General features: G+C 37.3%; 1 protein-coding gene across 1 annotated transcript in view; it reads left to right on the forward strand.

The window, feature by feature from the left end:
- The window catches only part of MTR (5-methyltetrahydrofolate-homocysteine methyltransferase), a 47,874-nt gene extending 33,754 nt beyond the window's left edge, over window positions 1-14,120 (forward strand). The window contains exons 24-33 of the mRNA XM_071739051.1: window positions 117-237; window positions 3,167-3,248; window positions 4,007-4,105; window positions 5,264-5,339; window positions 6,522-6,677; window positions 7,385-7,581; window positions 10,042-10,242; window positions 11,446-11,638; window positions 12,394-12,506; window positions 12,641-14,120. Of these exons, the coding sequence (XP_071595152.1) occupies window positions 117-237; window positions 3,167-3,248; window positions 4,007-4,105; window positions 5,264-5,339; window positions 6,522-6,677; window positions 7,385-7,581; window positions 10,042-10,242; window positions 11,446-11,638; window positions 12,394-12,506; window positions 12,641-12,727 (1,325 nt within the window). The 3' untranslated portion in view covers window positions 12,728-14,120. The remainder of the gene's footprint in view (window positions 1-116; window positions 238-3,166; window positions 3,249-4,006; window positions 4,106-5,263; window positions 5,340-6,521; window positions 6,678-7,384; window positions 7,582-10,041; window positions 10,243-11,445; window positions 11,639-12,393; window positions 12,507-12,640) is intronic.
- The last annotated feature ends 2,908 nt before the right edge of the window (window positions 14,121-17,028 follow it).

Here is a 17,028-nt window from a genome sequence, read left to right on the forward strand (position 1 = left end):
CTGGCACATGAAGCTATTTGATGGATGAAGGAAGCTTTTTCTGTAATCATGTCTGTGTCTTTCTAGAGTGAATTTGCTAAACTTTTCTTGTATGTGTTTTTGTGAACTTGCAATAGATATAATTGGCCTGTCTGGTCTCATCACCCCTTCTTTGGATGAAATGATTTTTGTCGCCAAGGAAATGGAGAGATTGGCAATAAAGATTCCTTTGCTGATTGGAGGAGCAACTACTTCTAAGTAAGATATCTCAGCTGGGAAGATGGGGGATGTGCATGAAAACAGTGTTAACCAGGGAAAAAGGAAATTTATAGCCATTTCTTTCCCTAGTTTCTCTGTAACACATGTACTGGTATGTATATACTTTAGACTATTATGTCTTATATCAGCAGTCCTAGAATATGGAGGTAAAATGTAATTAGGACTCAACAAATAATGGGCATCTTAAACATTTCACTTTTGTGAATGTTATGTATTTTGCAAGTGTATATTGTATGTGAAAGTAATACATTTCCTTCTGAAAGTTCACACACATATACGTATGAATACAATTCTGTTCTTCCAAGGAGTTAAATGATCTGCTTAGATTCACCAGAGCATTCTGAAACAGGCAGGATTTTGAGATTAGAAATGGTCATGCTGACTTCAGGGAGCTATTATCTTTAAGCAAGTTAATGTGTTTTCCTGAATCACCATTCAGCACTGTGCTGGTTGGCTTGAGACCTCCATCCTGTTCAGGCAGGGTGAGAGGGAATAAATTCTAGCTGCTTGCCTTGAAGTAGTCACCATTTTACTTTGATAGACTGAGCTTTTCTGTTCAGATCTAGTTCTTTCAGGTCTTTTCAAATGCAGTAATAGAGCTGCTATGATGTCCTGAAGATCAGTGTTGACAGCTCACTGACACCCAGTATTAATATTACTAAAACTGTGTTCCAGGCATGTGTAATGGCCTTGGGTCACACCTTGGGAACTGGTTGATATACAGAATGTTGGGGTAGGTGACAGCTCAGAAGACTACCAAGGTCATTTCTTGCAGAAGTAGAAGCTATTAGCAGTGTTGATTTCTTTTTCAGGGTGGAACATATTCTAGCAGAGCCATTAGCTCAATTTATTCTGTAGTTTTGGCCTTAGAAATCATCCCATAGTTTGACAGACAGTGAAGGGAAGGATCAATACCTGTCTCTTTTGCTCTTGTAGTTCAAATTAAAGGCTAAGTGTATAATTTTTCTCCTTCTCCAGATGATTCTCCTTTCTTCTGGGTTTGATACTGAGAACAAACATGGATGGCTTTTTCTCAAAAAAAAAAAAGGGGGGGGGGGGAGGGGAAAGGCTTTTTATTGTGAGTGAAGGTCTTAGGAGAGCCATTTCTCGCTGTCCTTTTAGTGTTTATACACAGGGTGTTATGGCCTAGTGATTGATGTCAAATAACCAGCATCAAACAATTTTGTGTAATTTATTCATAGAGATTAATGTAGCAAACAGCAAGGCAGCACTGTTTTTATGCTTCCATGTAGAAATTCTTGAAGAATTAATGTATAATTTTGTTGACATAAATAGTAATTTAATTTGTGTGAACTGTACATAAGTATGTATTTATGCATCTGCCTGGACACATACAATTTCTTTAAAATATATGTCAAGTAAACATACTCTTTATGGAAGGTTGGACTGGTAATATATGTAATTTATTGTCACAGTCTTAAGTTTAACCTCATGTGGGCATTCTGGAATGTTGTGTACATGTCAGAGCTTGCTGAATGATAAGTGGACATCATTATCTGGAATATCTTTGGAATAAGATATTTCTGAAAGGGTGGAAAGTGAGGTTAGTTTGAAAGAGAGGCTCGGGTTCAAGCTACTGAATCTATATAATAAGAGTTTCTTCATAACTTACAATAATTATGATGTTTGCATTCTTACTCTACTGCTTTGGGAAATCCAGATGCTGACAAATAATGGTGATAGATTTGTTGTGGTTATGCTCTTTTTAAAACAGTAGAAAAATAGTATGTACTTGTTGACCAATGCCACTGTAGGGCCATGCCCTCTTTATTTCCTTTGTTTCTATCAAAATAGGAGTTACAATATCTTTTTCTAAAAAAAAAAAACAGAGTTGCCAAGATCAAAAGTTCGTTTAAGCAAAAATAAAACTAGAAGCAAATAAAAAAAAAATCCTGGACAGCTGGTTACACAGCTGGATTGCACACTCATTGGTTACCACCGTGTCCAAGTACTTTAAATATTTGACAGAACCTGAATAAAAATGGGATCTTTTCTGTGGAAGATTGCTTCCTGGGTTCTGATTTAAATTAATTTTAAAAATTGTGCTTGACTTTAGCATTCAACAAAGTAAACTGAGCTTTGACCTGCAAGGTCAAGTTCCTGCACTTTCTTGTACATTTTGCCAGGACGTGGAGCAACAGGGGTAGCAGCCATCTGCATTTCATGTGACAGCTTAGACTTCTGTTTAGGACTCCAAACTTCAATTTGATCAACAAAGTACTGTAATATAGAAGTGATTCTTTATTATTTACTGAAGTATTTTCATGAGGACTGGAATATGAGTAAATGCAAACTAATTGGATAAATTGTGAGTTTTTTATGTGAACGATTTCACTGACCAATCCAGGTGCAAATTAGTAGTATTTGTTGACCACTGGCAGAATTCCTTCTTCAGGTGAGTCAAGAGTTTGTGCCTCCAGCTTTGTAGAGCATTGTGAAAATAGAATAATCATGATTGAAATATGTTATTCTAATTGGTAGACCCAGAAACTTGTATGTGAGAGGGAAAAATATCAGATGTGCAAAAAAGATTAAGAAAAAATGGTCTTTGGACTTAGTTTGGAATATTCTCACTGAATTTTTCTGAGACTCAAAGCAATGAGTTGCTGCTTTTCAGTCAGCTGGTAATCAGTGAGGGAATGGGAATGCACATTATTTTGAAGCACTCTGATACTTTTGGAGAAAAGTGCTTATGTACCTATTATTAAATACTGTGTTTAATCATCCATGCATAGCACATGGATGAATTGCTTTCCTTTTGAACTTCAGGTCTGTGCATTAAGTCAATATTTATTCATCTTACTGGGGGTTTTGCCTTTCTTTTTTTGTCGTTTTTTCTTTTATCTTTATGTTGTGAAACACTCACTCTTTTTCTTTTCCATTTAAGAACACACACAGCTGTTAAAATTGCCCCTCGATATAGCGCACCTGTAATTCATGTCCTGGATGCATCCAAGAGTGTGGTGGTTGTAAGTTCTAAGTTATAGCTTCTCATCCATACAAAAGTATATCCTCTGTTTTTTCTGTTGTGCCTTTCATCCTTTTCTCTAAGGCTTTCCATTATGGCAGAAAATTGAAGATGGGTGACAGAGGCTGGTTTCTAAACTACTGTCACTTCAGTTCTCTCTTGCTGCCCTGTGGTTATCTCATCTCATTTGTGTCACTGGATGCCTTTGCCTAAATGTCCATTTCTCTAGTAAGGGTGACATGTTTTACTCTGAGTCCCTGACTGGAATTTTGAGATGTTTTATAGTAAAGAGCAATGGGGTTAGATGTCATCTGCTATTCTCTATTTTGGATGTATTTCTGAAGTTATTGATATGGCAACATCAGTAATGATGAACTGAAGATTTCTGGGCTGGATCTCTCTATCAGACACATGGGTAGTCTTAGCTGGCAAATACTTGCTGGAAAGAAGTAGGCCAAGCTGTGTGCTGTTTCTACAAATATTCTTTAAAGTGTTGGAGTATTCTCCTCTTGGGTCTTTCCAGAGCCAGACTTGGCTCTGCTAATACTACCTGTGCAGTAAGACAGTACTATCAGTAATTTTAATGTTCTTAAAATATGTTTTGAACCTAGTTTACAAATTATTGGTAAGGCTTAATTTAGTGTTGTTAAGTGTAATTGGAAACAAGTTTGAAAGATAATGTAGTGTGAAGAGCATACCTTATCCTTACGGTACTATGTTAACCATATGTACTTAGTGCTTTCTTTTAATTTTTTTCAGTGCTCCCAGCTCTTAGATGAAAGTTTAAAGGATGATTTCTTTGAAGAAATAACAGAGGAATATGAAGAAATTAGGCAAGAACACTATGAGTCTCTCAAGGTACAAATACAATAGCTTGAGCTTTTTTTGGTTGAAGTGGTTGGCACTTGTCACATTAACTCTTAGTTTCAGCTCCTTATGGAGGCCTTCAGGTATATTTGTGCTGATTAAAAGCATGCAGTAGAACTGATGGAATACTTCCAGAAGTGCTTATGAAATCAAATTTTATAACCTATAAGGGGAAATTTTCTGTAAGTCTAACACATAATTCAGTGGGCAGTCAGTGGTATCAAGGGCATCCTGATGTAGCAGGCAGTCATGTCAGCTCAGTGTAGCCTACAGACCACCAGTGCTCTCTGGAGCAGTAGCTGGAAACAGGGAACTACACTGGGGTAACTAACATGGCACTGGTTGCTTTTGCTGGTATTAAGCCACACTCTAATGAGTATTTTACAACACAGTCCTTTGCTCGTGTGTTCATATTGTTTGGGTTAGGGATCTGAACAGTCTTAGAGTAGAGAGCTGAGGCTGCCATTTTAGGAAAGTGAAGAGAAGGAAGCAATGGATAGTGGAGATGGACTGTGCAAATTAACAATAGGAAACAGTTAATTTGTGACTCCTTTGAGCCATAGATAAACACAGGAGCAAGCTGAAGGTCATCTGCCTCTTAAGTTCACTCTTGATAAAGAAAGATAAAGCTTGAGGCCTACTGCTGAGAACATTTTGCTTGACCAAGGGAACCAGTCACAGGGAACCAGTCCACTAAGCTGAGTGTATCACTCTTCTTTGAGCAGAGGTCAGCAGTGAATTCTTAAATGGCTGTAAATTGTCTGTGCCCTTCAGAAGGGTCAGTAATTTGCCCAGAGGCTTGCTGTGAGCATTGGTGATGGTGTCTCTGCAGTCCTAAGCTTTTTGCAGGCCATAGGACAGTATCTTGCTGTATTTCCATGTCATTTAAATAAAGAATCTTCTGGTATAGTTCAGAGGAAGTAGAAATCTTGTAAGCCACTTTCATTAGAAGTGTATGGAAAAAATAGCAGTATGATTGTGATGAAGTCTGGCTTTATATTTGTCAACTGGGGGCTGTTGCAACTGAAATTGTTGTCAGATTTGTCATGGAAACCACTTTGAGCAAAACACTACCACTAAGTCAACAGTTGGAGCTTATCTGTCTGAAGGATGAATGGCTTTGTGAAATTAACCTTTATGTCCATACAGGAAAGAAGATACTTGTCCTTACAGCAAGCTAGAAAAAAAGGTTTCCATAATGACTGGTTATCAGGCCATAAACCAGGTCAGCTTAAATGTTGTCTCTTGTTGCTGTCTGTTTTATTTTATTTATATTTTTATTTTATTATTTTATTTTTATATATGTACTTAGTTACAGTATGCATCATTGAACTTCAGGATATATTAGTGTAACAACTTGAGTAAATAGGTATCTGTCTGACCAGAGATTTATTTTTTTACATAAATTTGAGTGTCCCGTTTCTGCTTTATGTTTTTACAGTGTATTTAAAAATATTTTAATAGTTAATTAAATCTATATGTCAATATATATATATGTATATAATTTTAAAAAAAATATATTAAAAAAATCTTAATACAACAAGTTATCCAGATAAAACTATAATCAAAGATAAGTAATGCCTGCCTTGCAAAATAATGTTGGACTGGTTCATTATTTGCAAAGCTTACTATACTATATTTAAGGAACACACGTTGTGACGTGGCATTTATATTTAATTCCTCCTTACACTTACTCCTACTCTCCCACTGTTAGTTTCTGTACCAGTTTCTTTTACTTATTTTTTTAAAATCAGAGAGTAGAAGTATAAAGAGCATCCCACAAAAGCTGCATCCTACAATGACATTAACACTTTGCTGCTTTCTGTCGTTTCATTTACAAGATGCAACAAGATGCTAATTTTCAATAGTTTATCTTAAGGCTGTTTTGTCAATTATTCACAAAACAAGTGCAAAACTTGTGGCTACATCAGAACATAGATCCATTTCACTTTTTTCTTTGTACACATTCATCTCAACAAGTGTGTAGTGGTTGCCAAAGTTCTTATAAATCAGATAATAATTTAATGAAGTGTTCTACAGGAGTACATAATATGTCTGTATAGGAAGTGGGCTTTGTAAATATGAAAGGTATATGCCCATATGTTATGTATTGATCAGGTGTGTAGTTTTTTTTGTCTTCTGTTTTGTAGATATATATGAAAGAACAAAAAGCCTCACATTTTCTATTCCAGCTTCTGTTTGCCTTTTATGCTTTTTTAAAAATCACATTGTAACTGTAGAGTATGGTATAGCTTGGGAATGACATGAGAGTGAAAATTCTTAAGAGAATTACTTTGGAAGAGGTCATTTGCAGTGATGAAGGTTGGTGAGCATCAGTTATGCTGCACATATAAATGCAATATCAAATTATTTCCATCATGTCAGATTGTTCTTTTGATTCCTACAGTTAAACCAAAATTCCTTGGCACGAAAGTCTTTGAAGATTATGACCTGAAGAGGCTCATTGAATACATTGATTGGAAGCCTTTCTTTGATGTCTGGCAACTTAGGGGGAAGTATCCCAACAGGGGTTTCCCTAAAATATTTAATGATAAAACTGTAGGTGAGTATTGAAATGGCATTTCCTGCATGGAAATAATCCTAACAGACCTGCCATGCTGCACTGAGATTCTGGCTGTTCTGCAAAACATAGCAATAGTGAATATCCATGGAAACCTGGTGTCACTAAAACAACTTCTTCAAAACAGCACCTGGTAAGCCAAGTTTTGGCATGAGGCTGAAAAATAAGTGGGGGGGAAAAAAAAAGCTCAGTCATCTTGTTTAGAATTCACCTGCCAAAACAAAGGGAGATATTTTAATAATTAAAATGGCAGCAGAACACTTAAAATATTTGTGTTTGCATTGCATGTGAAGGTGACAAGAGAGTGCTCAGCTCTTTTTTGAAAATCCAGTGGGCCTTGAAGTTCATAACTGAACTGCAAGGATGACACTAAAATCAGTGTTCTGCACCTGCTGCACTGCAGTCATTTAGGTGCACCCACAGGTTCTCTCTTGCTCATTTTATTCTACATCCTCTGCCTCTGTTAGAGTGATGGTGACTGAAATGTTTTGGGTTTTTTTCCCCAAGATACATGTTTTTACAGCTGTATAGACATAATTACTCTGCTGTCTCTGTTTGCTGTAACTAAAAGATGGTTGCAGTCATCAGAGAATTACCTGGAAAATGAACCAATCTTCAGCATTTCTTAAACCCATTTACCCAGCTGGGAAAACCTGCCTTTTCTAAAGGATTCTCTCTTTTTTTGATAGGTGAAGAAGCAAAGAGAGTTTATAATGATGCTCAAAATCTACTGACAACATTGATTAATCAAAAGAAATTACAAGCCAGAGGTGTGGTTGGGTTCTGGCCAGCTCAAAGTGTTCAAGATGATATCCATTTATATGCTGTAGAAGAGGCAGTGGGATCTTCTGAACCAATAGCAACATTTTATGGCTTGAGGCAACAGGTACAATGAAAGAACACTTTAAATAAAGTGTTTGGGGTTTAATTGCAAGAAGTGCCTTATTAAAAACTGCAGAAAATGGTTGTTGCAATCTTTCTGAAATCATTATCTTACAATTTCTTTCAGTAATAACAAGATCTTATTAGTGATGACCCCAGGTATTTCTGTTGTAATAGCTGCAGTATTTTGCATTGTAGTAGTTGTACAAAATGCTTTAGAAATTTGACATCTTCAGATAGGATGTGCATCTTCTGTCATTTTAATATTTAAGATGTGCTAAAGACTGCTGTATGAATTCATCACATGGATCTTGTGTGTTAAATTATAAATAAAGCTTAATTCTTTAGTATTCCTGGGTTCTGCCTTAGATGAAAAATTCTGCTTGATTATGTTAAAGTTTAAAACCACTTACAATCAAAATACCTGGAAAATAAAGCTCACTAGAGACAAGTGTTTTTCACAGTCTTAATTTTAATGTAAAATTTCCCACATGAAGAAGCAGTTTAGAATTTGTTGGCTGCTAATTCTGTTTGAGAGTATAATTATTCTAAGTATTTGTGCTTGAATCAGGCTTCCCTAAATATGCATTGACTTTGATAGATTAAACATTTTCAGGATACTCTGCCTTTCCTTCTTCCCTACCTTCTGACTCAGCTTTTTCCTAGTTCACATGTTCAGAGTGATCAAACATGGCAGAAATAAACGTAACAAATACTTAAATTTCTGGGGTGCAGTGTTCTGTGAGGAGAGTCCTGTGCCATTTTTGAAGAACTGTACTAAAGAATCCATGACTTAAAGTTTATCTGTTCCAGAGAACTGGAACAGAGTATCTGTTGCATGGAGATGGAACTAGTGTACCTTGACAATCCATGGCAGAGATTTATATAAATTGTTCTCAGAAGCCTTCAGGCAGGACTGTTCCAGGGCCTTACTACCTTGTTAAACATTTTCATAGCCCTAGTAAATCAAGTTTACTACAGATTATTTTTCTGTCTATTTCCCAGGGTTCTCGCAAGATTTTCTGATTTGATGTTCTTCTTGTAATGGTTTTTACTATTGGAATACTGGTAGTTTCCTTAGTCTTTTTATCAATATTCCCACTTCAGGCTTTCCTCCAAAGTTAAGGTCTTTCTGCTATTTTGGATAAAGTTCTGGACCCTGTATTTTGTCTGCATCTCTTCCAATCTGTTTTATAGAGTAATTTAGCAGAGGCTTCAACAGGGCATAGTAGAAGAGAATAATTGTCTCCTGTTTTTTATATAAAACCTTTCTTTCAGTACAGAGTTCTCTCTGTGACATTGGCACTATTGATGATGTGATGCAAATTCAAAACTTGAAAATTCATTTAGAATTTTCCATAACTTTAATAATTACAAAAGAATCTTTAACTTAACATAGATTTCACCTATGTGGAAAGCAGATATTTCTTAAGTTTTAGGGTTCTTTCTGCAACCTAAAAAGTCACAGGAACTAGGGGGCAGTTGACCATTTTTCTTTGTTTTGTGGTGTTCTTGTTGTTTATCAAACTGCAGTTGGGAGCAAACAGAAACATCTTTAAAATGCTGTTGCAGAATAGGAAAAGGTGAAGAGCAATCTTCAGCCAGTTCATAGCCATGAAGTAATTTTTATGTCTCTGTGAATTGGGTAGATTTTCCAGAGCTGTGCCATTTTTTAAATAGCAGTCATGTTCTCACAGTGAGTATGCTGGTAAGATCTGTAAAAGTTCTTGTTAGGTGCTATGGCCCAGACACCTTTTTCTATTCCCTTTTTTTCTGTTTTTGGAAAAGGGTCCAGTGAGTGACATATTTGCTATTTGTGTGAACCCACTTGGACTTTGCTTGGGATTCAACTTTTCAGAAGTGATAGATGCATTTTGTTTGTATTTGCATGTGGCTAATGTAAACCTACATCCTAGGGTATTGTTTTGTCCCAGTTTCTGAGCATATGGCTTGTAGCATAAGAATCTAGGAGTATTTATAAACCTACAGCCATTCTAAAATGGGATGTGCTGGAGAATTCTGCAGTTTGTATAACTAAGTTGCCAACTATCAGCTATCAGTTTTGCTAACAAAAGTTTCCATCTGGAGATGGAAAATTCTTCCTTTTACTTAATGGTTGGCACAGGAGTGTGTCTTATTTTGTTCCTTAACACGTCTGAAGAATAAGCTGCTAAGTCTTACTAGCTGTAAATAGAAGCAAAGCATCTCTCTATATGTGTTGAGCACAGCATCTCTGTCCTTTGACATTTTGTTCTTTAGTGATCTGAACACCTTTGGAATAAGAGAAGTGTTTTTTCTTCTAATTCAAGAACAAGAAGGCCATCATGGCTCAAAGACTGGTTTGGTGTTTCACAGAATTTCCTTAAGGCCTTCATTTTTAATCCTGATCTTTAGATAACTAATGGACTAAGATTTAATATATTTTTAAATATTCTTATTTGTTGCATTGTTTCTGTTACTTTAGGCTGAAAAGGACTCTGCCAGCACAGATCCATATTATTGCCTCTCTGACTTTATAGCACCACTGGATTCTGGTGTTTGTGACTACTTGGGCCTGTTTGCTGTGGCCTGCTTTGGTGTGGATGAGCTCTGCAATGAATTTAGGAAACAGGATGATGAATATAACATCATAATGGTGAAGGCTCTTGGGGATCGGCTGGCAGAGGTATGGAGTTTCACTGTGTGTCCTTGAAAAGTTTTTGATTGTGTACTAAACCTGCTTGACATGTTGCTCTTTCAAGTTTTAGCATAAATGTAGACTGTTGCCTCTAATGTGGGCTCTGCATTAAATCTGAAAGTGAACTGGTTCTACTGAAACTGGCTGGAGAGGAGTCTGAGCCAGGGGGTTCTCTCTGTCCGTATCTCCCAGCTGCAGAAGCATCTCTGAGGTCTTTATGAGGATTTTGATGTTTTGATGTTTGCATTTTAAAACAAGACTGTTGAAAAAAGAACCATCTTTAAATCTTTTTTTATCCACATGAGAATGTGTTTGAACCTAGGTGTGACCCAACAATTATATTACTTAGTTGCAGACAGGCCTTCTACTTTAATGGTGACCATGGTGACATACCCAGGGTTCAGGTCTTGTTAACAAGTTTTAGGATTACACACAACTACTCTTAAAGCTCTAACTGAAGTGGTTTAGAAAATGCCAAACCTTCTGTCTTACCCCTCTATCCCCATCTGCCTGGCCCCATGCTTCCAGCTAAGTAACCATTTTAAACCTTAAACCTCTGGTGCAATGCAAATGAGGTTAGCTCTAGCTACAACAGCTCAAGCTACAAAAGTTTCAGATTTTTTACTAGATCCCATCTAAAGATAATTATTGAATTGGAAATTATTCCTGAAGCCAATCATTGCAGACAAAATACTGGAAATAGGAAGAGCAGTTAAGAAAAGCTTCTGCCCTCTTCCAGCTGGAGGAAAGCACAGCAGCATTTCCTTACACTGGCACTGCCATGGATACATAAATATTGTGCCCTTCCACAGGTAGATCTGGATGAGATACCCAGGTAGCCAGGACCTAGTGACTTCAGTGCTATAATGATGTATTACTACTGCAGGCTCCAGCTCTACCAACTACTTGTCCACATGTTTACCTCTCTGAGTATATAGGATTTTAAAGCAGGACAAGGCAAAAAACAGTCTTCCAATAAGAGTAAAATTTGAAACTGTTGAATTTGCAAAATAAGTATTGTATATGAGTTTTAATGCTATCAAATTCCTCACCTATGATAAGAGCCTCCCTTAAAGATTAAAACAGGAATGGGGGGAAAGTCTTTATATTGTTTATCCTCAAAAAATACCATCAGTCTGCACAGATTAAAACAAACACACAAACAAAAAATTGTTTGCATTCCATTCCAAGGCATTTGCTGAGGAGCTTCATGAAAGGGTCCGGAGGGAATTCTGGGCTTACTGCAGTGCTGAGCACCTGGATCTCTCTGACCTACGCAGGATTAAATACGAGGGAATCCGCCCTGCCCCTGGGTATCCAAGCCAGCCTGACCATACAGAAAAACTCACTATGTGGAAACTAGCAAACATTGAGGAGACAACAGGTACCTCTGTCTGCTCCACTGAGATCCTGAAACTGCTTTTGTGTGAAGAAAAGAATGAAATGGCAGCAAAACAGCAGGTTGGGTGGTGCAGAGCTACTTTAAAAAAGGGAAATGAAGGGGTTTAGGGAATTGCTGTCTTCCCCTTTCCATTGCCATTTTAATTTTGCCTCATTCAGGGAAGGCTTTGCAAAATCCTGACAATGCTTTTGGTGAGTTATGCCCCTAATTAGCAGATTACATGCAAACAGGATTTTGCTGTCCAGACAGAAATTCTGGCATCATTGATTGCAAGAAGACATTCCAGATATAAACAGAAAGAAAGCCAATTCAGCGATGTATTTCCTGGGCCACAGAAACCTTGAGATGGTGACTCTTAAAAAAGCAAATTAATTCCATTTGTTTTCTTCTAATATTTTATGTGTCGGGCCTTTTGCTACTACTTCCACAATTCCAAAAATGCCTTCATGTATTTGAGAACCTGTGCTTACACATTCTGTTTGCCAAAATGCTTTTTTTTTTCCTTCAAACTCTATAGTTACTCTGCAGCAGTCCTGTAAGGACAGTCTGTAATATATTTTAAACTATGTGTAGTTTTTTTTTAATAGAGAAGAAGTGGTGGGTTTTTTACTTTGTTTTGGTTTATCTGAAAGCTTCCTGGTTTTTGAATTTGCCTGAAGCTGATAAAAAAACCCAAAAAACCCAAAAAACAGGCTTATTATCAGTTCAGAGAATAAAATTTTTATTCTCTTTTCCAGGCATTGGTTTAACTGAATCACTGGCAATGATTCCTGCTTCTGCAGTTTCTGGCCTCTACTTTTCCAGTCCCAAATCCAAGTATTTTGCTGTTGGCAAGATATGTAAAGATCAGGTAACTTGGACTGTGCATCATGGTAATGTTACAGTATCCAAAAATGACCTTATGAGAAGGTGTTCCAAAGAATTCTGTAGACAGCAAAGGGTGGAGTTCCCAAATCATCATCATGTTTTGTGGTCCCTTTGCAGGTTGAAGATTATGCACAAAGAAAGAAGTTGTCTGTGGCAGAGGTCGAGAAATGGCTGGGACCCATTCTGGGATATGATACTGAATAATTGTGGCCCTTGTGGGTGAACATTTTCTTTTAATGGTCTACTTGCCAGAAGGAACAAGAAAATACCAGAAGAAAAGCCTTTGCACTGAAAACAGCTGTCTTCCCTGCATCCCAATAACTTCCTTTAAAGTTTTTAATTTTTGATCAAGTAATTTATATTTCAGATCTGCCCTGTGCTGTTGACTTGGGACTATGTGTGCATTGCACATCTTTTAGTCATAGCAATATATTTTATTTATTTTTATTTCTTGCTCAAATACTTTAGCTGAGCAGCTGTATGTAGGGTGAAATGTAGAAGCTACAAAGCCCTCTTGTCCCTATGAAGGCTTTGAAGTCAGGGGCAAGAATTTTTGTCCCATTGGTTGTGGATATGTAGAATGGAATTTGAAGACTTATTTAATGTGGTTTGGCAACTCCAGGTACAGAAATATGATATGATAGTTTTACAAAGTCAGCAAATATTTTACACTGAGTGATCCAAGAAGATCTGAAGTACAGCAGATCTTCTTTAAAAATGCCTGCTCCATATTTAGGCTTGTGTTTGGAAACATATGTTGTTCTCTTTGAGTAATATCAGGTTTTAAATTACTTTATGACAATGATTGCAGTTAGAACAATCAAATAATACAATGTCCTGGAGCAATATGAGAAATGCTGTGTTGTCACAGAACATGAAGTAGGATGACTGAGCCCATGGGGTTGTCCACCTCATGCTTCCTTTTCCTTTCAACAAGGCACAGTCTGTTTCTACTCTGTGTAGAAGGTAATGGCACTCCCTACCTTACAGTTATGTTGTGAAGCTTAATTAATATTTAAACAACCTTTTGTATGTGAAAATTATGAGAGAAGCATCATTATTACTGACAGACAGAAAGCTTGGAGTGGACTCCAGTGTCTTACAAACTCCTTAAGCTTCTGGGTACCTAGGTTTTAAAAGCAAATAGTAGCAATACTAACAGTTGCAATAAGTAAGAGCTGATAACAGGCTTGTTCTTCACATTTAACTCTTGAGCGAGCTAATTGTTCATAGCTTTTAATAGTCTTGAAAAGTGCCTCAGGTATTATTTAAGTGCTAATTTAGTAAAATATTATGACAGAAACGCTTCGTTTTTTGATATCTAATTGTAAAGACCAAATTATAAAAAGAATGTTCTTATCTGTAATCTAATAATAGCTATATAGTTTTTGTAGTGTCTTCATCTGACTTAATGCTAGAACAATCATCTTGTATCGACAGTTTAATAAAGGTTAAGCTGTCAATGATGTTACCATGTAAGAATCCTTTAAATGCCAACAAAAAAGTGTGTGCAATAGTCTGAACAGATAATGTCAAAATTAATATGCATGTTGTACCATGAATCTGAGAGTATAAAGGCTGCTGTGAGGTTTTTAAATCAGTTGTGTAAGTGTGTTCTTAAAGGAATGTTTTTCAATATGTCATCTTTTGAAGACTTACAAAAATAATTTTTAAAGGGTCTTTCTCCTTTTCCTCCCCCTCTATGAAGGGACTTGGGAAATGTCCTTGTTGCTGGAACAGTTCATTATTAGAATGCTCTTTTAGATTGCCAAAAATGCTGTAAAAGAATCCTAATATAAATGAAAACTTGTTGCTGAAATAGGTAGCCTGTAAAAATTGAAATCCTCTTTGCTTTCTTTTTTGTAACTTGTACTTTCGGAAACCAACTTAAAGCCTGAAGTATCTCTCTCCAGCACTGTTCTTACATTTGGAAGCAGAATGCCACATTAGTCTGAAATTTTAGTAGTGTGAGTGAGGTCAAAATTTGACTTGTACAGTTTGGTTTCTTTATTTGTTTTCTTGGAATCAATAGCACACAGTTCAGTGCATACAGCTGTGGCAGAACCAGCCTGACAGAGCAGTTGGTGTTTAGCAGTGGTGGTGTTCACCTTGTGTACAAACAAGGGGTTTCAAATGTTGTGCAATTACTTTAGCCCTTCACACATGGTGTCATACACTGATCATCCTCTTCACCTTTCCCTCCAAAACTTGTCATTGTGACAGCCTGTTTGGAAAAATTACTCCTTGTAATTATGCAAATGTTTTTACCAAGAATAATATCTTTATCAGTTTGTTGCTTTAAATTGTCAGTTGATACTTGGAGTAAACTTTGTTCTTGTTTCCAGAACAAAGGTAAATTGTGAAGGAAAAGGGTTTCCTGGTTTATCAGGTAGGAATGTTTCAGTTCCATGAAACTATCTTGAAAAGCCATGGTAAGAATGTATCTCTGAAGTTGTGTCCAGTTCTTGGTCCCTGAGTTCAAGAAGGTCAGGGAACTGCTTGAGGTCCAGTGTAGAGCCTCCAAGATGATGAAGGGAGTGGAATATCTTTATGAGGAAAGGCAGAGGAAGCTGAGTCTCTCCAGCTTGGAGAAGAGGAGGCTGAGGGGTGACCTCATTAATGTTAAAAAATCTGTAAAGGGTGAGTGTGAGGGCAGCAGAACCAAGGTCTTAGTGATGACCAACGATAGGACATGGGGTAAGGGATGCATGTTGGAGCATAGGGGGTTTCATGTAAATATAAGAAAAAGCTTTTCCACTGTCATGGTGATGGAGCACTGGAACAGACTGCCCAGTTGTGGAGTCACCTTCTCTGGAGACTTTCAGGACTCACCTGGATGTGTTCCTGTGTGACCTACACCAGGTGACCCTGCTCTGGCAGGGGGGTTGGACTCAATGATCTCTCAAGGTCCCTTCCAACCCCTAACACTGATTTCTCTGAATTCATGAAATGGAGGGGATACTGTCCAGGAAAGACTGACAATTTTAGAATACATAAAAGATCTTTTGTGGTGCTTTCCCAAATACTCTAACAAGAGTACAAGATAGATGTAAGAGATGATGAAAAATTAAGAATGCTTTTTAAACAATTCTGGTTCAATTCTTGTAAATAATTTACTCCGGATAGGGATTTTTCATTTTATTTTATTTTTTTCTTTAAGCCAGGCCAGCAGCCCAGAGATCAAGTTTTGAAGCACATATCTTAATTTATGAGTCTTGGTCCTTGTTTGTGAGGTTTGTTTTGTGTTGCTGTTACTCCTGAGAAAATTGTAGTGCAGTTTATTTTGAGCTGGGGGTGATACCATAGACCAGGACATTCCACAAAAATATAAACCAAAACTCACATTTATTTTTGTGTGAGAGTTTGAGCATTTCCACAGCTTTCTGATGAACTTAAAGAATCTTCTGCTTCCTGTTTCAACAGTGTAGAGCTCAGTACACCCATTCAGTTCATTTCTGCTCCTAATAGAAATGATGTCCAGGAACCAAGCAGAATACTGAGAGACCTTTGAGGGTAGAATTTAACTTCTAGAAGTCTTGCTATTTAGAAAGGGTTTTTTTACCAGTAGCTGTGACTGGGTTTCATGAAATGTTCTTTTTACCTGAGCATGCCATGAGAAAGTGGATTCAGTGTTTTTCAAAGAGTTTGAAGAGTAAGAAATTATATTATTAATCAGTTCAGGAGAATGGTTCCATACAGAAACAGCAGCATCTGTTCTCAGTCCCTGGAGAAATAATGCTTGTGCCCTCAGTTATATGGCCTTGTCATGGCAAAGCCTATTCAGCCCCTCTACAAAATTATTTTGTTTGATTGGCAGGTGCCAGTTTTCAAATTAAGGTACACTGAGAACAAAATAAAGACATCTTTATCCTGATTTCATTTGTATGCTGGTCATCTAAAGGCAGAACTGAAAAACTGATGCCGTCACCCTCCATCTTCTTTTGTTCTATTAATAGCACCATGGCTGAATATCCTGAGATTTTTGCCCATGCCACATGCCTGATATAAATAGCTGTGCAAGTAGAACTCAGCTGAGATTACCAAACTTGGCATTTTGGATTGGTCATTCAACTTCAACCAGGATGTCAGAAGCCAGCTGGAAATGATCCCTGCTGGCCTGAAGCTGCCATGACCATGAAATGCAAAGGTGCTGGTTTCTGGCTTGTGCCTAAAGCTCTGGGTCAGGCTAACAGGGGGGTTTCTGTCATTTCTTCCTTCAGAAAGAATACGAAATGTGTGGAGAGAGTCAGGCTTACCCCATGTTAGTTCCTGGCTCCTGGGCTTTTCTACCCCATCTCCTTGTCAAATCAGCCTCTTTTTCCCTCCCTAGCTGCATGTCAGGGTTCTCTGTAGGTTCTGCCAAAATGGAATTGTAGAGAGTTTTAAATAAGTCTCATTTTAAAGTGTGAACCAGTTAGCTGGTCCAGAAGGAGGAAATTTCACTTGGCAAGTGTTGGACAACATTAATAACAAATGGTGCAAATAACTTTGTCTGCAGAAGCCTT

Source organism: Heliangelus exortis, chromosome 3 (assembly GCF_036169615.1).
Source record: "Heliangelus exortis chromosome 3, bHelExo1.hap1, whole genome shotgun sequence".
Lineage (NCBI taxonomy): Eukaryota > Metazoa > Chordata > Aves > Apodiformes > Trochilidae > Heliangelus > Heliangelus exortis.